This window comes from Pongo abelii, chromosome 5 (genome assembly GCF_028885655.2).
Source record: "Pongo abelii isolate AG06213 chromosome 5, NHGRI_mPonAbe1-v2.0_pri, whole genome shotgun sequence".
NCBI classification, from domain to species: domain Eukaryota; kingdom Metazoa; phylum Chordata; class Mammalia; order Primates; family Hominidae; genus Pongo; species Pongo abelii.
Genome location: NC_071990.2, coordinates 160208842 through 160226534, shown reverse-complemented (window position 1 = coordinate 160226534; position 17693 = coordinate 160208842). Strand labels below are relative to the sequence as shown.

The 17693-nt window shown below is 45.9% G+C and overlaps 1 protein-coding gene across 4 annotated transcripts in view; it reads right to left on the bottom strand.

The window, feature by feature from the left end:
* Positions 1-259: 259 nt before the first annotated feature.
* Positions 260-17693, bottom strand: part of TULP4 (TUB like protein 4) — a 284224-nt gene continuing 266790 nt past the window's right edge. For all 4 annotated transcript variants that reach the window (XM_024248390.3, XM_054558383.2, XM_054558382.2 and 1 more), the window contains 4 exons: positions 17195-17288; positions 13262-13405; positions 7890-10390; positions 260-5489 (listed from right to left, as the gene is read on the bottom strand). In XM_024248390.3, coding sequence (XP_024104158.3) covers positions 5373-5489; positions 7890-10390; positions 13262-13405; positions 17195-17288 — 2856 coding nt within the window. In that variant the 3' untranslated portion in view covers positions 260-5372. The remainder of the gene's footprint in view (positions 5490-7889; positions 10391-13261; positions 13406-17194; positions 17289-17693) is intronic.

The following is a 17693-nucleotide window of genomic DNA, read 5'->3' as shown; positions in this document are numbered from 1 at the left end:
ATTACAGGCGTGAGCCACCGTGCCCGGCCAATCGAGTCTTCTTTTAAAAAGCCATGAAAAAGCAAATGTAAACCAGATCATCAAGAAGACAGCACAATCTCTGACTTCCCCAAATGGGCAACATGATGACCGGGATCTCAGGGTCTCCAGTAGCTGCTGGCAGTTACAAAAGACCCAGGAAGCAACTGGAGAGTGGGTAGGTCATGCCAATGGAGCGAGGTGATTTCTCCTCACAAGGCTCAAGAATTCTGCACACAACTTTTTTGATCTGCAAAATTTTATTAAGCAATAGCTGGACAATTGTTACAACTTCAAATCATCAAGAAAAAAATAAGGAGATTAATCCATCTCAGTAATAAAGACAGAAAATAACTTGGACAAACCACATCGTTTTGAATGCAAACCATTAATGCCTTCTAGAATATCTCCTGCACAATCTAATACACAAAATACGTAAGAAGAGAGGCAAATAAGGATGAGCTCATTAAAACGCATTTGGGAATCGCAACAGATCTTGCTTGGGAAGTAAAACAAAGCAGGATGCTGAATTAAAAAACAAACAAACCAACACTGGAGGAACTGAGGTGCACAAGCAGTGCATGCCACTGCCGAGGTCTGGACATGAACATGCTGGTGGTCTAGTTTGGTCTGGGACCTATGCACCTGCATCGCGCACTTACGGTTAAAAAAAAAAAAAGGGAAAAAGAAAATGCCAGTAGTAATAAACTCAGAAATTATGTCCAAATTTACAGTACCAAAATAATGCATTTATAAACAAATGCAAAAACAATACCCCTTTGGTAAATAATACAGTGCCTTTTTCAGTCAAACGCATAACCCATGCTTTTCTACAACAAGAAAAAGTTTTTATCTACAATAAACAACAAGATCTTAGAACCCTACCCCTCCCCTTAAAAAGAACTGTAAACAGAAAATCTAGGTACAAGTAAAGTTACACAAAAATTGCACAAAGCCAAAGAAAATGGAAACAAAGTAAGCCACAACCCATCAGAGTTTTATCAGCCAGAGGTAAGGAATCACACAAATGCTGAAGAGTTCTGAGTTGTGTGCTATTACAGAAATCCCAGGAACTCAAACGACATTTTGGACACATTTTTGTCTCCACTAACTTTGCTTACAACCATTGACTTGGCCAAATGATACAGGCACACAGCGACACCATGGACTCCTTCTCCACAGTTGCTGGGCCAAACTTTCCTTTTCAAGAAACCTTTTGAATTTGAAGACCGTGTAACATGGCAGAGCACACTCAGGAATTTGAGGTGACCTAGGTATATATTCCTGTGGTTTTGGGGACAAGTAGTGACTTATTTCAGGGCTGTTCTCATGGACATCCAGCTGAGCAGGGCACACCCGTGGAGACTCCTTCTTACCTAGAATCAGTACTTTTGTATATTCTATGAGAACAAACACAATTCCAAACACATTTAGAGGTGCACTTTCTAAAGATATTACTTTAAATGCACTGGTTTATATTCAGTACATAGCTCATTAACACAGGAAAAGAAATATTTCTCTACACAAAGGCAATGGTGTGAAATATATTTCCCATGAAAAGTGGAATGATGAGGCTGTTCAGTGCTGCGCTCTTAGGCTGAGAGCTGTAAGGGAGTTTAGAGGGCTGTCCAGGCTGACCCTTTTATTTCACAGATGGACAAGTGGAGGCCTAGCCAGCCCCAGGGACTTGCCCAAGATCACCATTCAACCCTGTGGCAGAGCAGGCTTGACCCTGGGGTTTCCTGACTTTTTGCTATGATTACAAGATGAACATAACACATTCTTCCATGTCCTTGTGGGACACTTGATAAGGGAGCAATGACTATGGATAAAAAATATTAGCCTGTGAAATTCTTTGATTTATGCTGCCATTAGAGCTTTGAGATGTTCCTGCTTCTTTGGCCCCAATTTTTCTCAGGATATACATTCAATGGGTATATTGTACACAAATCTGTGCCTTTGGTTTGATGAGGTTAGAGCTAAAACAAATTTAGAATTGGTTATATTTGTTAATATATCACACTTCCCTCAAAAAGTCATAGATTCTTTATACAGTTAACCTTTTACTGGACTGCTTTTAAATTTAGGGATTCAATGAGGTATCTTGATATTCATAAACTATTAATAAACATTAAATTTTTAGAACTCTCCTGCATAAAGTATGAATTTTCGTCGTATTTAGTCAACAGAGCCTGACTGAATGAAAGCATAGTTGAAAATAAGACCACCACTATTAACTGAAAAGTCACCCTACCAGGACCGCACAGCCCGCAGCTTATGTCTGCCTTGGCGCAGGAGGGCAGCCCCTCTTTTCAGGCCCCTGGGTAGAGGGGAAGTGAGCAGTGGCTGCTGGGGTCACTCCGGTACAAACTCACGTGCGCCAAACATCCGAGACAGAAGCCTGTGCCTCCATCGGGGGAAAATGCCTTTGGGGGAGTGAGCTAGGAATTTAGAAGCTTAGTTAATTATTTGCTAAAAAATCCATTTTTTTCTTCTCATATATATTTGTAGCTTTCATTTCAAAGATTTTCCCCTATATTTGCTCTCATTAAACAGGTTCTAAAATGGGCTTTTTCAGGGTCTTTATATCTCAAAAACAATTAGAACACAAAAAGTGAAGCTTATTACCTAATAACTCTTTCCTTGGCTACTCTCATTCTAATAGGTCTCCCCTTTTTATTTCAGATCAACTTTTATTTTCAGATAAAAATAAAATTTTCAAAAGAAGAGAGAATACTATTTGAGTGTTATCTCAAAAAAAAGTCTCCTTTGTATATAATCAATAACACAAAATACAAGAAAAAAAAGATTTTTAAATGATTAATAGGAATTTTTTTCCCAATTAGAAAAGTTACAAATTGTCCAGCAAAAAACCTTCTATGCGCCGGAAGTGGTGGCTCACGTCTGTAATCCCAGCACTTTTGGAGGCCGAGGCGAGTGGATCACCTGAGGTCAGGAGTTCAAGACCAGCCTGGCCAACATGGCTAGCAAAACCCCATCTCTATTAAAAATACAAAAAAATTAGCCAGGCGTGGTGGCGGGTGTCTGTAATCCCAGCTGCTCGGGAGGCTGAGGCAAAATAATCACTTGAACCCTGGAGTCAGAGGCTGCAGTGAGCTGAGATTGCGCCACTACACTCTAGTTGGGCGACAAGAGTGGGACTCTGTCTCAAAAACAAAACAAAACAAAACAAAAACCTTCTATCATATCCATTTCTTGCAGCAAAATATACTGTGACCAAGTAAGTCATTACAAAGATACTATTTTTCTAAATAAATAAAATGGGTATAACTCACCACATAACAACAAAATAATTCCCAAGAACACTATGAAAAGCAAGATAAATAATTATCTCCTAAACGATAAAACAGGGGAATTGCATTTAAATTATCTGACAGGCTATAACCATTATTGCACAACCAATAAGCACTGAAACACCCTATCAAGCTACAGAAACTCATATAAAAGAATTAATTCTGATAACATTGCTGAATTCTTTCTGGAAGAATGCACCCACTAAAAATATCAGGTCCAATACTTTAAATATAAATGAGAAACTGGTATTAGACGGGAGATGTCCTTTGCCACATCAGAAAACCTCGTCAGTATTTCTCTGGGGTTTGGAGAGAATCGGGAGTGATGTCATGTCATCTTGTTCTGGGAAAAAAATGGGTCGGTTTCTTTGCCAATTTTTTAAGTAAAATAGGGGATTAAAAAAACGTTTAAATTTGAAAATACTTTTCTGTAGCATCTTCTACTTGTCTGTTTCCAAATAAAATGCAATTTTGGAACCCAACGCCAGCAGATAGTTCCTGTGCTCCTGCACAGCAGGCCCAGGAGAGGGGCCTGATCCTAAACAACATCACAGGTAAGAATAACTGAGAAAAACAAAAACAAAAACAAAAAATAACAACAAAAAACACTGGGTTTTGTCATCAGGGCTTGAATACTGCCCACAGGTTCTCACGAGGAGGAGGAAGTGGGAACAGATATTCTAGGTAATTTTTTTTTTGTACAATTAACAAACTGTGATCAACCAACTACCTAGGTATTACAATTTTAGTAACGTTTTCTCAGTGGTTTAGCTCCTTAGTAAACAGTCTGTACAGTTAATAACTTTTTTTGTTAGAGATCATGAAAATTTTGTCAAAGATTTGACCATACTCCTGTATTTTAATACTCTGGTGAACACTTAACATTTTTTTGGTTACATTTCTAATTTGATAGAAAGCATTTGTAGTCAACTGAATTTTAATGTAGCCAAGAGGAGAAAAGGAGTGGTTTCAAATCAAGCCTCGTCCACACTTTTAGAATGGGAAAGCGTAGAACACGATATCTTACAGGAAAGATCATGTTTACAGTAATGCGTTCCAGATTGAAAAGTAAAAGGGGCAGAGAGAGTAGAGGCTGTTTCTCAGCATGTGAGGATCTAGTGACTGCCACATTATTTGAGAAAACTGCTACCACTACCACATGCCAGGATCTTTCCATTTTTGTCTCTCACCTTTTCCCAGAACCAGTCATGCTGAATGACCATCACTGATCCTACGGAACTTTGACAAACGATGAAACTAGTGGAGGCTTTCAATGTAAACATCCTCAGCAGAGGAGTGTAGCCCTCGTACTGCTGCTACAAGTCACACGCTGAGTCACACCGCTGTGTGCAGAGTGATGTGAACCTGTGTATATGTGCAGTTTCTTCTTCACCCTTCGTCCCTTCCCCAACATCCTCAATGAGCAAATCGCATTTCTACCTGGTGAGAACACCCCTGTAAAGAGCCTACTTTGTTGGTCCAACACAGTGTGTCTGCCCAAATGCCCTTTATTAATTAAGTCACCTTTTGGGGAGTAACATAATTAGTGTAAATCAAATGCTGTCCCCATCCCGTTCCCCAAGAACCTGTATCTTGAGAATTTTTGGCTGTGTTTTGTAAAAGCTTTTTGCTTTTACGCTAGTGGTGATGTTGGAGGAGAATACAGGATAATGCATCCTTCCTATGTCTAAAAGAATAGCAGGCTCTAAGGCAGTCTGTCTTCATTCTGAAGGGCCCAGTAGAGCATTACCACAGCCAAGCTACGTTTCCTGAAAGAACAGCAGATGCCTGGCACTCTTTGCTTCCAAATGCCACTGAAATGAAAGAAGAAAAGAAGAACAGACAATAAAAGGTAATAAAGCCCAACCAAATAAATGACGACCACAGGTCAGCGCCCTCTCCTGGGCCTGCCGGGCTTTTCCAGTTTCGCTGTTGGCTTCTGGTCCTCCCAGGCATCCGGCCCCTAGAGGGCTCCTCTGGCATCTCCGAAGACCTCTTCCAAAGGCTCTCTGCATCACTCTCCTCCCCACACCAGTCTCTTCATTTGAGGCGCTGAGTCACGTTGGCCAGGGCAACTGCAAAGGCCTGCACGGCTGAGAACGGATACTGGAAGTCTAGAATGTACGCATTGCCATCAATCCGTCCAAACTGCATCACCTGGAGGACGGCAGGGGAAGCAAAGACATTAAAGAACAAGACGAAAAGGCTGGGTGCGGTGGCTCACGCCTGTAATCCCAGCACTTTGGGAGGCCAAGGCGGGCAGATCACAACGTCAGGAGATCGAGACCATCCTGGCTAACACGGTGAAACCCTGTCTCTATTAAAAATACAAAAAATTAGCCGGGCGTGGTGGCGGGCGCCTGTAGTCCCAGCTACTCGGGAGGCTGAGGCAGGAGAATGGCGTAAACCTGGGAGGTGGAGCTTGCAGTGAGCTGTGAGATTGTGCCACTGTACTCCAGCCTGGGAGACAGAGGAGACTCCGTCTCAAAAAAAAAAAAAAAGAACAAGGCGAGCAAGGTGACAGCTGGGTCTGCATGGCTCCTTATGGAAGCAGACAGCACCATCTATGAGATGCTTTTGCTAACAAAAGTGACCCTGAATCTGGTGAAGCTTCTATATCTAACTCCAAGTTTGTAGGAAATAAGGGGACTGAGGAACATGTTAACACAATGGAGACAGTGAGCAAGGTTTGGAATGTGGGGACAATGGCCTCCAGCTCCATCCATGAAGTTACCTGTGGGGCACAACATCCAATGTTTGGGTGATGGGCATACTAGAAGCCCACCCCCCATTATGCATGTAATGCTCATGTAACAAGCACATGTACCCCTGAGTCTAAAAGAAAAAAGAAAAAAAAGAATGGGGGGAATGCTACAGGCCAAACGAAGTGGTTTCTTCACCTAGGAAGTAGAAAGGAGAAAGAAAAGCAGAAAGAAACACAAACAGGCCAGAGGCTCCAGGAGAGAAGCAGCACCGCCACTGTTGAACGCCGCTGCCTCAGGGAGGGACTTGCTGGCCACTTCCTCACCAGTTCCTGTGCCTACATCCCATCAGACAGTGGTGCCATGCCCTAGCACACGGGCTGCACTCATCCGCCTCTGGTCCCCAATCTGTGTGTTCCACAGCGGCGGGGCTCTGTCTTCCTCACTGCCCTGATTATAGTACTATAGCAGGGGCTGACAAACTTTCTGTGAGGGGCTGATAATAAATATTTTAAGCTTTGTGGGTCATACATTTTTTACCACAACTCCTCAACTCTGCTGTTGTCCGGCCAAAACAGCCAGGGACGATACTCAGGTGAATGAGTGTGGCTGTGCTCCAATAAAACTTTGTTCCAAAAAGAGGCGGCTGTTCCAAAAAGAGGGGGCTGGCCAGTTTGCCAACCCCTGGGCTTAGAGGATTGCCAGGCACACGGCAGGTTCTCAATAACATTTATTGAGTGAATTAACGAAAACGTGAATTTAAGTAGAGAGGGGAAGGGACTTTGCAGGATGGTGAAGGGGGACGTTGGCAGCAGGACAGAGAACCCTTCCGGGCTGGAGCAGGGAAGAACTAGGACCCAACGTGTTCAGCTGCACCATGAGGTAACATCCGGTTTGAGAACTGGGGAATGATTTCCATATACAGAGAAATAGGCAAACGAGCAAACAGACAGAAAACAGAAAGTTGATATGTCTAGGAGAAGAAAAGTATACAAAAAAGGAAATGTAACTAAGCCGAAATACATGGCTCAGCTGTGGGTCCTATTGACTAGCATAACAAGGTAACCAGTGACCACTGATTTAATGGGGAAGGAAAAGCTGTGTGCATACGTGTGTGTGTGTGTGTGTGCGTGTGCACAGGGTGAGCGAAACTAACCCTCACGTTCCTTAGGAAGTCACCATCTGATGCCAAAAACAGAAAAGTCAATGAACAGAAGTAGAAACATATTCTTTACAAATATGACTGCAGGCCAGGTGCGTTGGCTCACGCCTGTAATCCCAACATCTTGAGAGACTGAGGCAGGAGGATCACTTGGAGCCCAGGAGTTTGAGACCAGTCTAGACAACACAGTGAGACTCCCATTTCTAAAAAAAAAAATTAGGGCTGGGTGCGGTGGCTCACGCCTGTAATCCCAGCACTTTGGGAGGCCAAGGCGGGCGGATCATGAGGTCAGGAGATCGAGATCATCCTGGCTAACACAGTGAAACCCCGTCTCTACTAAAAATACAAAAAAAAAATTAGCTGGGCGTGGTGGTGGGCACGTGTAGTCCCAACTACTCGGGAGGCTGAGGCGGAAGAATGGCGTGAACCCAGGAGGCATAGCTTGCAGGGAGCCGAGATTGCACCACTGCACTCCAGCCTGGGCGACAGAGCGAGACTCTGTCTCAAAAAGAAAAAAAAAAAATACAAGACAGCAGTGGGCACACTAAAAATCATAACCCCATGAGCTCCACCTAAGAGGTGTTTGTTGTTTTCCACGTTCCCATTTGGCCTTTTGAAAAATGCTCCTTGAAGGCCGAGGCACTGAAACCCTTGCCTCCTGGGCTCACAGTGCCACCTGGTCTGAGGTCTTACCTGCCGCCCCTCTAACTCGATCTGGAAGTTCTTGGCGGACTCCTGGGTCACCCGCCCCCCGAAGTCCAGCTGGTAGACCTGGGTGGCCTCGTTCCACAGCGGCTGCTTGTTGGCCATCACGTACACGAAGCCTTGGCTGCCCAGCCGCCCGTCCTCCTTCTCACTGGCCCGCCGGCACTTGGCCTCCTCCAGCTCACCAGCGGCCCGTGGGGCGCGCTTGCTCTTCCAGCCCTTTCTGCTGCCCTGGCTCTGGTTCATGAGCTCATCCCCACTGATGAACAGCTCAGGCTCGCTCTCGGAGCTGTCCTGGAACTCGTTTGTCTTATTCAACTTCTTTGACTTCAGTTGGTCTTTCTGACTCTTCACTTTTTTCTTCTCTCTCCCCAGGTGTGGGCTGGAGATAAGGGAATTAAAGTCACTCAAAGTCCTAGCCTCCTTCTTCACTTTGCCCTCAGTGATGGCCTGAACGCTGCCTTCTTCTGCTCGGCTGTCCAGGCGCTTCCGGTTCTTCTTTCCAAATTTTTCTGTCCGCTGGGGGACTGGGCTTTCGGTCAGGGAGAGGACTTCCTGGAAGTTGTCTGCAGTCTCTACCATCACCTCTGTGCCCATGTGGCTTTGGAGGTCGGCAGGTGGTGAGGACACAAGGGGCTTCTCCACCACCAAGTGTGGCTTTGGGGGGAGAGTGCCCTGGGGGTTCTGCATGGGCGGGCAGGCGCTGTAGGAACTCCACGGATGCAAGGCGACAGGTGGCAGCTGTAAACTAGAGCACGTGCTGCTTCCTGGGTACATGGGGGGCAGGGTGCAATAGGAGAGGCTGGGTGGGTACACCGGCTGAAGGACCACAGCAGGCTCTTGTTGTGCAAACTGCGTTGGGGACAGGGCATCTTTGGGAGAGCAGGGAGCCTGCACTCCAGGCAAAGGGGGGTTGTTATAGCTTCCTGGATATGGCACTCCCATCCCATAGCCTGTTTGGAAAGTGGCAGTGGGGCTGGCAGGAGACTTGGGGGAGATGAAAGGCAGTCGGGACACGTCCAGGTGCTGGCCCTGACTCAGCATCAGAGGGGACAGTTTTAAGGGGTTGGGCCCTGAAGTCTGTGCTGTCCTTTCTTGAGGAACCCAAACGTCCTCACCCAGCATGGGGTCCCACTGGTAAGGGGGTGGCCGTTTCAGGGTGACAACAGCTTCAGGCAGGGGAGGGTGCCTCAGGGGCTTCTCAAGCTGACAGTGCTGGGACAGGGCCTCGTCCTCTGTGAAGGCGGAGTTGACGTAGTCGGTGCGGTCGCGGGCGCTGTCGGGTGGGCCCAGGAGGCTGTAGGAGGACTGGGAGGCCAACGGGGAGGCGCTGGCGGTATGGGCCAGGGAGGCTCCGGGCTGTGAGCTGGGCCCCGTGCCACTGCACTGACTGCAGGTGTACAGGGCAGGTGGGGGCCGCGCTGGGAGCTGTGTCACCACCCCCCCGGGCCCGCCCTTGGGCTTGGCCAGGGGCTGCAGAGGGGCCCGCGGGCTTTCGGCCAGCTGGGCCATCTTGAGTGCAGCCTCACGGTTGTTCCTCCGCAGGGTAGCATGGATGAGGCTATTGTCGGACCTCTGGGCAGCCCCCCGCCCCTGGGCCAGCTGGCTGGCAATTTCGGGATACGGGGGTGGGTCCCCGGTGGGGATGGAGTAGCGAGGGACGGTCAGGCGGTTCAGGGTGGCACTGCTGCAGGGCTGAGGGACCTTCTTCTCAGTGGCCGTGAGCCTCAAGGTGGCGGAGCTACCCGGGCCGGGGAGGGTGTAGGTATTCTGGGAGCACAGCATCCGGGTGCGGGGCCGGCACACCTCCTCCACGTTGCCACTGCTGTCGAAGGTGGTGATCCTCTCATAGCCCAGGGGGGTCTGGTAGTGCACTGACGTTGGGTAGAGAGAGAAGTCACCCTTCTTCAAGCACACATCCACTGGGGGCTGTGGGGGCGGCAGAGGGGGCGGGGGTGCTGCTGTGGTGGGGGCAGCGGGGATGGTTCCTGGGTACGGCGGTGGAGGGTTTATCTTCGTCACCTGGACCTCCTGGGGGGCACTAAAGACCACCGCGTCCCCCTCAGCTGCCAGCTGCGGTGTTGGCCGCAGGGCCTTGGCTGACTTCTGCAGGTGTTCGTGGTCTCGGTCTCCATGGCCCACCGTGGACAGCTGCATGGGCCCCTGCGGTGGGGGAGGCAGGGACAGTGGAGGGGGGTTCTGAATGATGCGGCCCATTTCCACGCTTCCGAAAATCACCTGTCCAGGATTGGAGTACCGGTTGGAGACTGGGTACTGGGTGGCACTGTCACCTGCATGTTCTGCTGCCCCTACAGCTGTCGTCTGGTTGGTCAGGACATCTAGCTGCACATTCTGATTGGCCAGTAGGGACTGCACCAGCCCTATGCTCTGCGTGGGGGACATAGCCTGAGCCGAGCTGTGGATCGGTGCAATAGGGATGTTCACGGTACAAGGTGGGCTGTTCTCAGGGACACCAGATGCTCCTGTCACTGGAAGAAAATTAGAAAAAGGAACTGCTTACAAAAACACCGCCATTAAACCAGATCAGGATAAGCAATACCTCTGGACTCATCCAGTCTCCTTCTGTAAACAAAATGCAGTTGCCAGAGACAGAGACCTGTCTGCTTGGGAAAGCTGGCCTGATCGCACAAGTGAGATGGGTTCTTGAGGGCAGCCTGCTGCTGTCTGTTAGCTAAGGGTACTGTCAGAACTTTTCAACTCACTCACTTTTGAACCTTCTAAACTTGGCACCAGTGCCTCAATGGCACCATCACAGATAATTAAATGTCGGAAGAAGCTTTTCACTGGTGATATTCATAAAATGCCCACCCTTTTATGCAAGAGGGCAATGGTACAGGAAAAACCTCCACTGAGGACTCGCAGTGCCTACGCCTCTGAATAGGTCTATTCATGATTATGGGATGGATAGTGTGGAAAGTGTCATACAACAGATGTGTATAAGAAATGTATGCACATTAGGTTTCTGTAAATAGAACCATGTAACATGTAGTAGAAAAAATAATGAAAAGAATCTTCTAGTGAATCTGAGTATCACATGAAGGATCATTTCCTAATTTTTTCTTTTTTTTTTTTTTTGACAGAGTCTTGGTCTGTCGCTCAGGCGTGCAGTGGCAGGAGTTCGGCTCACTGCAACCTCCACCTCCTGGGTTCAAGTGATTCTCCTGCGTTCAAGTGATTCTCCTGCCTCAGCCTCCCCAGTAGCTGGGACTACAGGCAAGCGCCATCACGCCCAGCTATGTATTTTTAGTAGAGATGGGGTTTTGCCACGTTGGCCAGGCTGGTCCCAAACTCCTGACCTCAGGTGATCCACCCACCTCGCCTTCCAAAGGGCTGGGATTACAGGTGTGAGCCACCGTGCCTGGCCTTTATCTGCTTTTTAGCATTTCAAACAGTATGTAAGGTAGAGCCACGCTGAATTAAACCCTATAAATATATCCTATTTGTACACAGTGAGAGTTTAACGGAGCGTGCGTGCGTTTGAACAGCGATCTACAGACAGGTGCTCAGAGCCACTGTCTGCACCGCCCTGTTTAAAGTGCCCACTGAGCACTCTGCAGTTGGCTCCTCTAGGCCCATTGTGCTACCCTGTGGCTTTCCCTTAGAGAAAACTGCCACTGATCCAGAAATCTGAGGCATGGTGTAAGTACTGTGTGGCAGCTAGTCCATGATTAGGAAATGCGACACTGGCTGACTTCTCATCAAAAGAACTACAGAATCAAGCCAGCTAGTTTATCAAAAGCTCAGGTGGCCCTTCCTTGGGGTCTCCTAGTAAAACATAACTTTCCCCTGGCCGCACAAATTTGGGTCTGTCCAAGGTTTCCTATGATTCCTGTTCAGATCCCTCTTGGAGAAGCTCTCTCATCTGTACGAAACACTGATGGCAGGCATCTTCCCCTTTAAGGAAGAAGAGCCTCTTCGCTGAGTCACCATCATTAAACGTAATCCCTGAGACAATATGTTCCCTCCTCTCATTGGGAACCACAGACAATAACAACAACTGCAGCAACAGCTGGACCTTGGAGAGGGCTGTATTCCTCGCATTTTGGGAGAACAGGGAAAGCGTTAAGGGGAAAGTTTAAAAGATCCTTCTAATTCCAAGATTCTGAAGTAGAAGGGGATGCACTAGAAAGCTCAGGTATGGGAGGCTTCACTAAACTACAGGTATTTATGTGGTTGTAAGCTTGGCCTATTAGGACCACATAAGCCTAGGAGATTTGCTCACCCATGCAGGAGAGGTCACCATCAGAGAAGCAAGATGGCTATTGCTGGAAAGTGCAGTAGAAATCTTTTTTTTTTTTTTTTTTTCAGTTAAAAAAGACTGGGCTGAGAGAAGGTAAACAACTCTCTCAAGTTCAGAGCCCAGCTGAGGAGGAGGGCCCAAGCTGGAATGGGTGGCCCTTTATGTCCACTGGGAGAACCAGTCCCTCTGGTCACAGACATCCAGATACTGGAGAAGTCATGGTCCATGTCCGGGTTCCTCTAGCTCAGAAACCAGAGACTTCCAGAGCCCGCTTAGTTGGAAGTAGAGGAGTCTGTGTATCTATAAAATCTCAAGTGGCCTTTTACTTAGAAAAGCAAGTTATTTTCAAGTACCCTCTAGTGAAATAGTTACACACAACTAACTGGCCAGACTAATTGGAAGTCATTGTAATCTATTAATCAAAATAGGATCCTTTAAGAATCCCCCCACCAGGAAACACATTAACTTAAGATGCTATGGATATTGATATTTACCACTTGAAAACTGGAATTTAAAAATCGTATACCAGATTTTATCTTGAACTCAGGCCAGGCCCCTGTGCACTGAGACATGCGGTTGCGGTGGAAGAGAGGTAGTTCCGGGTAAAGGCTTTTGTGTCCTGAACACAGGGCAGATTTGAGAAACTGGGCTCTGTGCGCACCACGGGAATGCTGGAGTGAGACACTATCTCAGCAGGGATTGAAAGGATGAAGGCTGGCCTAGATCAATGAGATTGGGTCTCAGTTCTGATTTTATTTAGTCCCAATCAGTCCCGCAAACTTATCTGAATCCAAACACATGACTAAGAGGATAGCTGTGAGGATAAAGCCAGATGTTAGAACTGTGCTCCGCAAACACAAGGTGCCGCTGCCACTGTAACCATCTGTGCTCCAGCAGCTCCCCTCCTGCCAACACTGGTGCCAACCCGTGACTTTTCCCCTGGGACACGCCATCACATCTACCAACCTTGCTGAGGCAGGGATACCTTTTCCAAACCCAAGTAGCAGACTGAAATCCTCAACAACTTGCCACTCTGTCCCCCTTGTATGATCCACTGACAGAGGGACCGTGACAAACACGTTGATGTATGTGAACATACCCGGTAAATCATCTTCATCTTCACTGAAAACATTTGGGTTGAAGACAGGTAAATTAATATAGTCCATGGAAATTTTCCGAACTTCTGGGAGATAAATGGTCATCTGCCGCGGCTGGAGATGCAGGAGGCTGGTTTTATAGATTACTGGTGGGCAAAAAGAAGGGCACAGTTAACAGAGACACACCAGAGCAGAGCCAAAGTGTCAAGTGAGTCACAGGAAGAAGAGCGCGCTGCAGTTTCCCTGCCATCAGAAGACAGATCTGTGTAGGCAGGGCCCAGAGGCCGAGAGGAGCTCTTCATTTCTCCCTAGTACTCAATGCGACCATACTAGCCACAGTTCTGGATTCAGTAACAGCAGATTCCTGGTCTAGCTTGGCCTCCTTGCCAATGGTTTGTCTACAGAACTACAAATTTCAAATGTTAAAAACATTTTAGACACAAATCATTTCTTTTGGAATAAGCCAGGGTATAAAAACATATTTTTTAAAAACCTCATTTGCAATCAGAAGGATGACTGAATGGAAACAGTTGTGACAACCAGAGTGCCAAACAAGGGAAGCCTGGGCAACCAAGAAAGTGTGTGAAAGCAATGTTGAGATGGGGGTGGCATGGTTTCATGTAGGAATAAAACATAGCCTTCATTTCGGCTGGAACCTTGGTTTACTGGCTTTCAATTTTAATCTAACCACCAGGATAGAGGTTTATAGGGAATTTACACACAGTTGTTTTTTTTAAAACCTCAAGATTTAATTTGATTAACAGGGACATTTAGGAGAAGGCCTAGATTGCAACTAAAATATTTAGAGGAGACAAAATAAGTTTAAATATAATGAATCTGAATTTAAGTTTCACAGTAGTTAAAAGTCGGGGTGAAACTGCCCTGTGAACTTGCTTTTGTGTTCAATAGTCTCTCCTGTGAGACAGGTAGCACAAAGCTTCTTTATTCTAGCTCCATGGCGGTCACCTTAACACTTAGCGGCTGACCTGCAGCATGACTGCAGCAAAGCAGGCCTCCTTTGTCGAATCATCTTTGCAGGGCTGGTCCACGGACTGGTATGGGCTAAGTTAACTTCTCCTGCTTAACAGCAGGAAAGAGAACATGAATTTTGGTTTAAAAATTCTGTGTGGTTCCGTATGACTTAAGAATGAATGAATTAAAGTGCTATTGTTTGTTGTTCACATTGGCAAAGCAATTAAAAAAAAAATTCTAGGAGGGATTAGAAAGATACCATCAGTTACCTCCAGGAAAGAAAACTAGGTGGCTGATGGTGAGAAGGACAGAGATTTTTACTATAGACCCCTCTGAATCCTTTGAATTTTGTAGAATCTACTGTGTATTGTTAAAATGCCAAAAATTCAAAATAAAAAAATTTCATGGGCCAGATCATTCTAATTGAGGAAAACAAAATTATCCAACCTGCGGAACAGCACTCACTTTTTAAGTTCACTAGAGTGCCATATACTGTCTTTGAAAAGATTATTTAATGGGGTACCACATATAAGATACCTTCTAGTATCCAATAGTTCTGTTCTCTAGTATTAATAGAATCAAGTGGAAGATTCTTTCAGCTTGACAAAGTAGCTCTATGGATCAAAATGCTATTTTTAAAAAGGTCAGGATGGACATGGTAGCTCGCACCTGTAATTCCAGCACTTTGAGAGGCCAAGATGGGGGGATGGCTTGAAGCCAGGAGTTTAAGACCAGCCTGGACAAAACAGTGAAGTCCTATCTCAACCAAAAATTTTAAAAAATTAGCTGGGCATGGTGGCATGTGCCTTGTCTATAGTCCTGGCTAGTACAGGCTGAGGTGGGAGAATCACTTGAGCGCAGGAGCTTGAGGCTGCAGCGAGCTGTGGTGGCGCCACTGCACTCTAGCATGGGTGACAGAGCCAGGCCCTATCTCCCCGCACCCCCCAAAAAAGGCCAGCATTTGTCTCAGAGGCTCTCATATGCTCTCTCATTGTAAGATGTTTACTGGCTTATTTGTGGACCTTCTCAACATCCAAGAATGAAAAGACCCATTAAGTAAATTCTCACTTCCATTCCCTTTTTCAATATTTACCATAGGCAGATGACTAAGTTCTCAGCTTACTGATGTGGGAATAATCATGATAGCCAAACAGTAGTTATTAAAAATCAACCTTATCTAATCAATAGGGCACTAACGAGTAACTGAACAACAAGCATTTGTGGTCATCAGAGTGTTTCCAGGTTGTTGAAAATATTATGAGAGATTTATTTGCATTATGTACAGGGATGGTTCATTGTGATTCCCTAAGTCAGTTTTATGTTTACATTTTATTCCTCTTTTTCTTTGAGCTTAGAAACTTCAAAATGAAAAACTCAAATGCAGTGCTATTTAAAAAATCTCTGAAATGCCTCATAGCAATAGGTCTTTCTAACATCTAATCTGTAATAATAATTTATTTTAAAGGATCTGTGTATGGGTTGCTTCATACAACTCATACACAGATTCAGAATTTTTCAAAAACCAGTTTTAGTAGGTTACGCAGAGTACGCTCAAAATGGAGGGCCACGGCCCCCCTGGCCGAGCTGGCCTTGCAGACAGACGTGTACGGCATGCAGTGATTCAGCAACTGGGGAAGAAGCAGGGAGCAACACAGCTCCTCAACTCACATAGGGACCTCCCCAACAGAAGGAAGTTGCTCTGGAATGGACCTTGTGCCATTTTCATGTCATTACTGCCTCTGGGTAAATATAACAAGGTATTGCAACTCATTTGGGCAGGAGGGCAGATCAGAATACATGTTCGTGTTCTGGCCTGGCTTCTACTCCCTTGGTTCAGTTTTCCTCTGTTTCAAAACTTGCCATGCACAGGATATTTATCTGGTACTGAGAAATGAAATTTATGAAAATTCACCACTAAGAATTGTACCAATAGTCAGCTAACCTTTTTTTTTTTTTTTTTTTTTCCTTGAGACGTAGTTTCGCTCGTGTTGCCCAGGCTGGAGCACAGTGGCGTGATCTCGGCTCACAGTAACCTTCGCCCCCTGGGTTCAAGCGATTCTCCTGCCTCAGCCTCCCAAGTAGCTAGGATTACAGGCATGCACCACCATGCCTGGCTAATTTTGTATTTTTAGAAGAGACAGCGTTCTCCATCTTGGTCAGGCTGGTCTCAAACTCCCAAACTCAGGTGATCTGCCAACCTTGTCCTCCCAAAGTGCTGGGATTATAGGCATGAGCCACTGCGCCCAGCCTTAGCTAACTTCTTATAGTCTCTAATGCTTTCTTCTCCACTTTCTTCAGGAGTTTACCAAAAATCCACCCACAGCAAAAGGCCTAGAAGTCAAAGTTTCGAGAAATCTATGAGAGCTGTAATACAAATTTTGACTATTCCTATCATTTTTATATTTCTATTGTTTTTATAAGTCAGGGCTTATAGCAAAAAATGAAAATCCTGCTGGCGACCAGGCGTGGTGGCTCATGCCTGTCATCCCAGCACTTTGGAAGGTTGAGGTGGGCAAATTGCTTGAGCTCAGGAGTTTGAGACCAGCATGGACAATGTGGTGAAACCCTGTCTCTACAAAAAATACAAAAATTAGCTGGGCATGGTGGCGTGAACCTGTAGTCCCAGCTACTTTGGGGGCTGAGGCAGGAGGATCACTTGAGCCCAGGTCAAGGCTGTAGTGAGCTGTGATCATGTCACTATACTCCAGCCTGGGCAAGACACTATCTCAAAAAAAAAGTTAAAAGATTAAAAAAAAAAAAAAGCCACTGGCAAAAAGCCAGTGTGAGTGAGAATTCTAATTTTTGTGAAATCATTGTGGCAAAGTTAAGGTTTAGGGGTAAAATACATGCTGATCTTTTGCTGCCTTAAAAGCTCATCTTCTACTTTAAACCACTAAAGGTAGAAACTGGACGTTTTAGTTTGTTCCAACTGGGACAATGAGAGAACAGGACATGATTTTTACCTGCACCGAGGTTGGTTGGCAGGAAGGCAGCCAAGCCCACAATCTTAAATTTGGTTCCCCAGATATTAGACGTGACCTGAGCAAGATAGTTGTGCTGCAGTGGGAAGAAAAGAAAAAAGAAAAATCACAATCTATTTCCATATTTTCAACTGGTCACTTAGTAAGAATGTTAATATTTATTACTTAACAAGCCATGAGTGTGCACTGCAAGAAACACCCATTCCCTACCTCATCTACCATTTGCAAGATCAGAAGCTAATGAGGGCAGCCAGGCACGCAGCAGTGAGTGGGGGCGCACTGAGCTGGGGGAAAGGTGGGGGTGTGTCCCAGTATGTCCACAGGTGTGTGATTTAAAGAGGCCTAGAAAGGGATCTAACTCTGAATCCATTTTTATCTTTGATATTTCTCCTGAAAACATCGGTTGCATTGATACCAGTATGTCCTGAAACTACCCATCATTTGTTTTCTCATTCAATTAAATTTTTAAAAATTTAAGAAA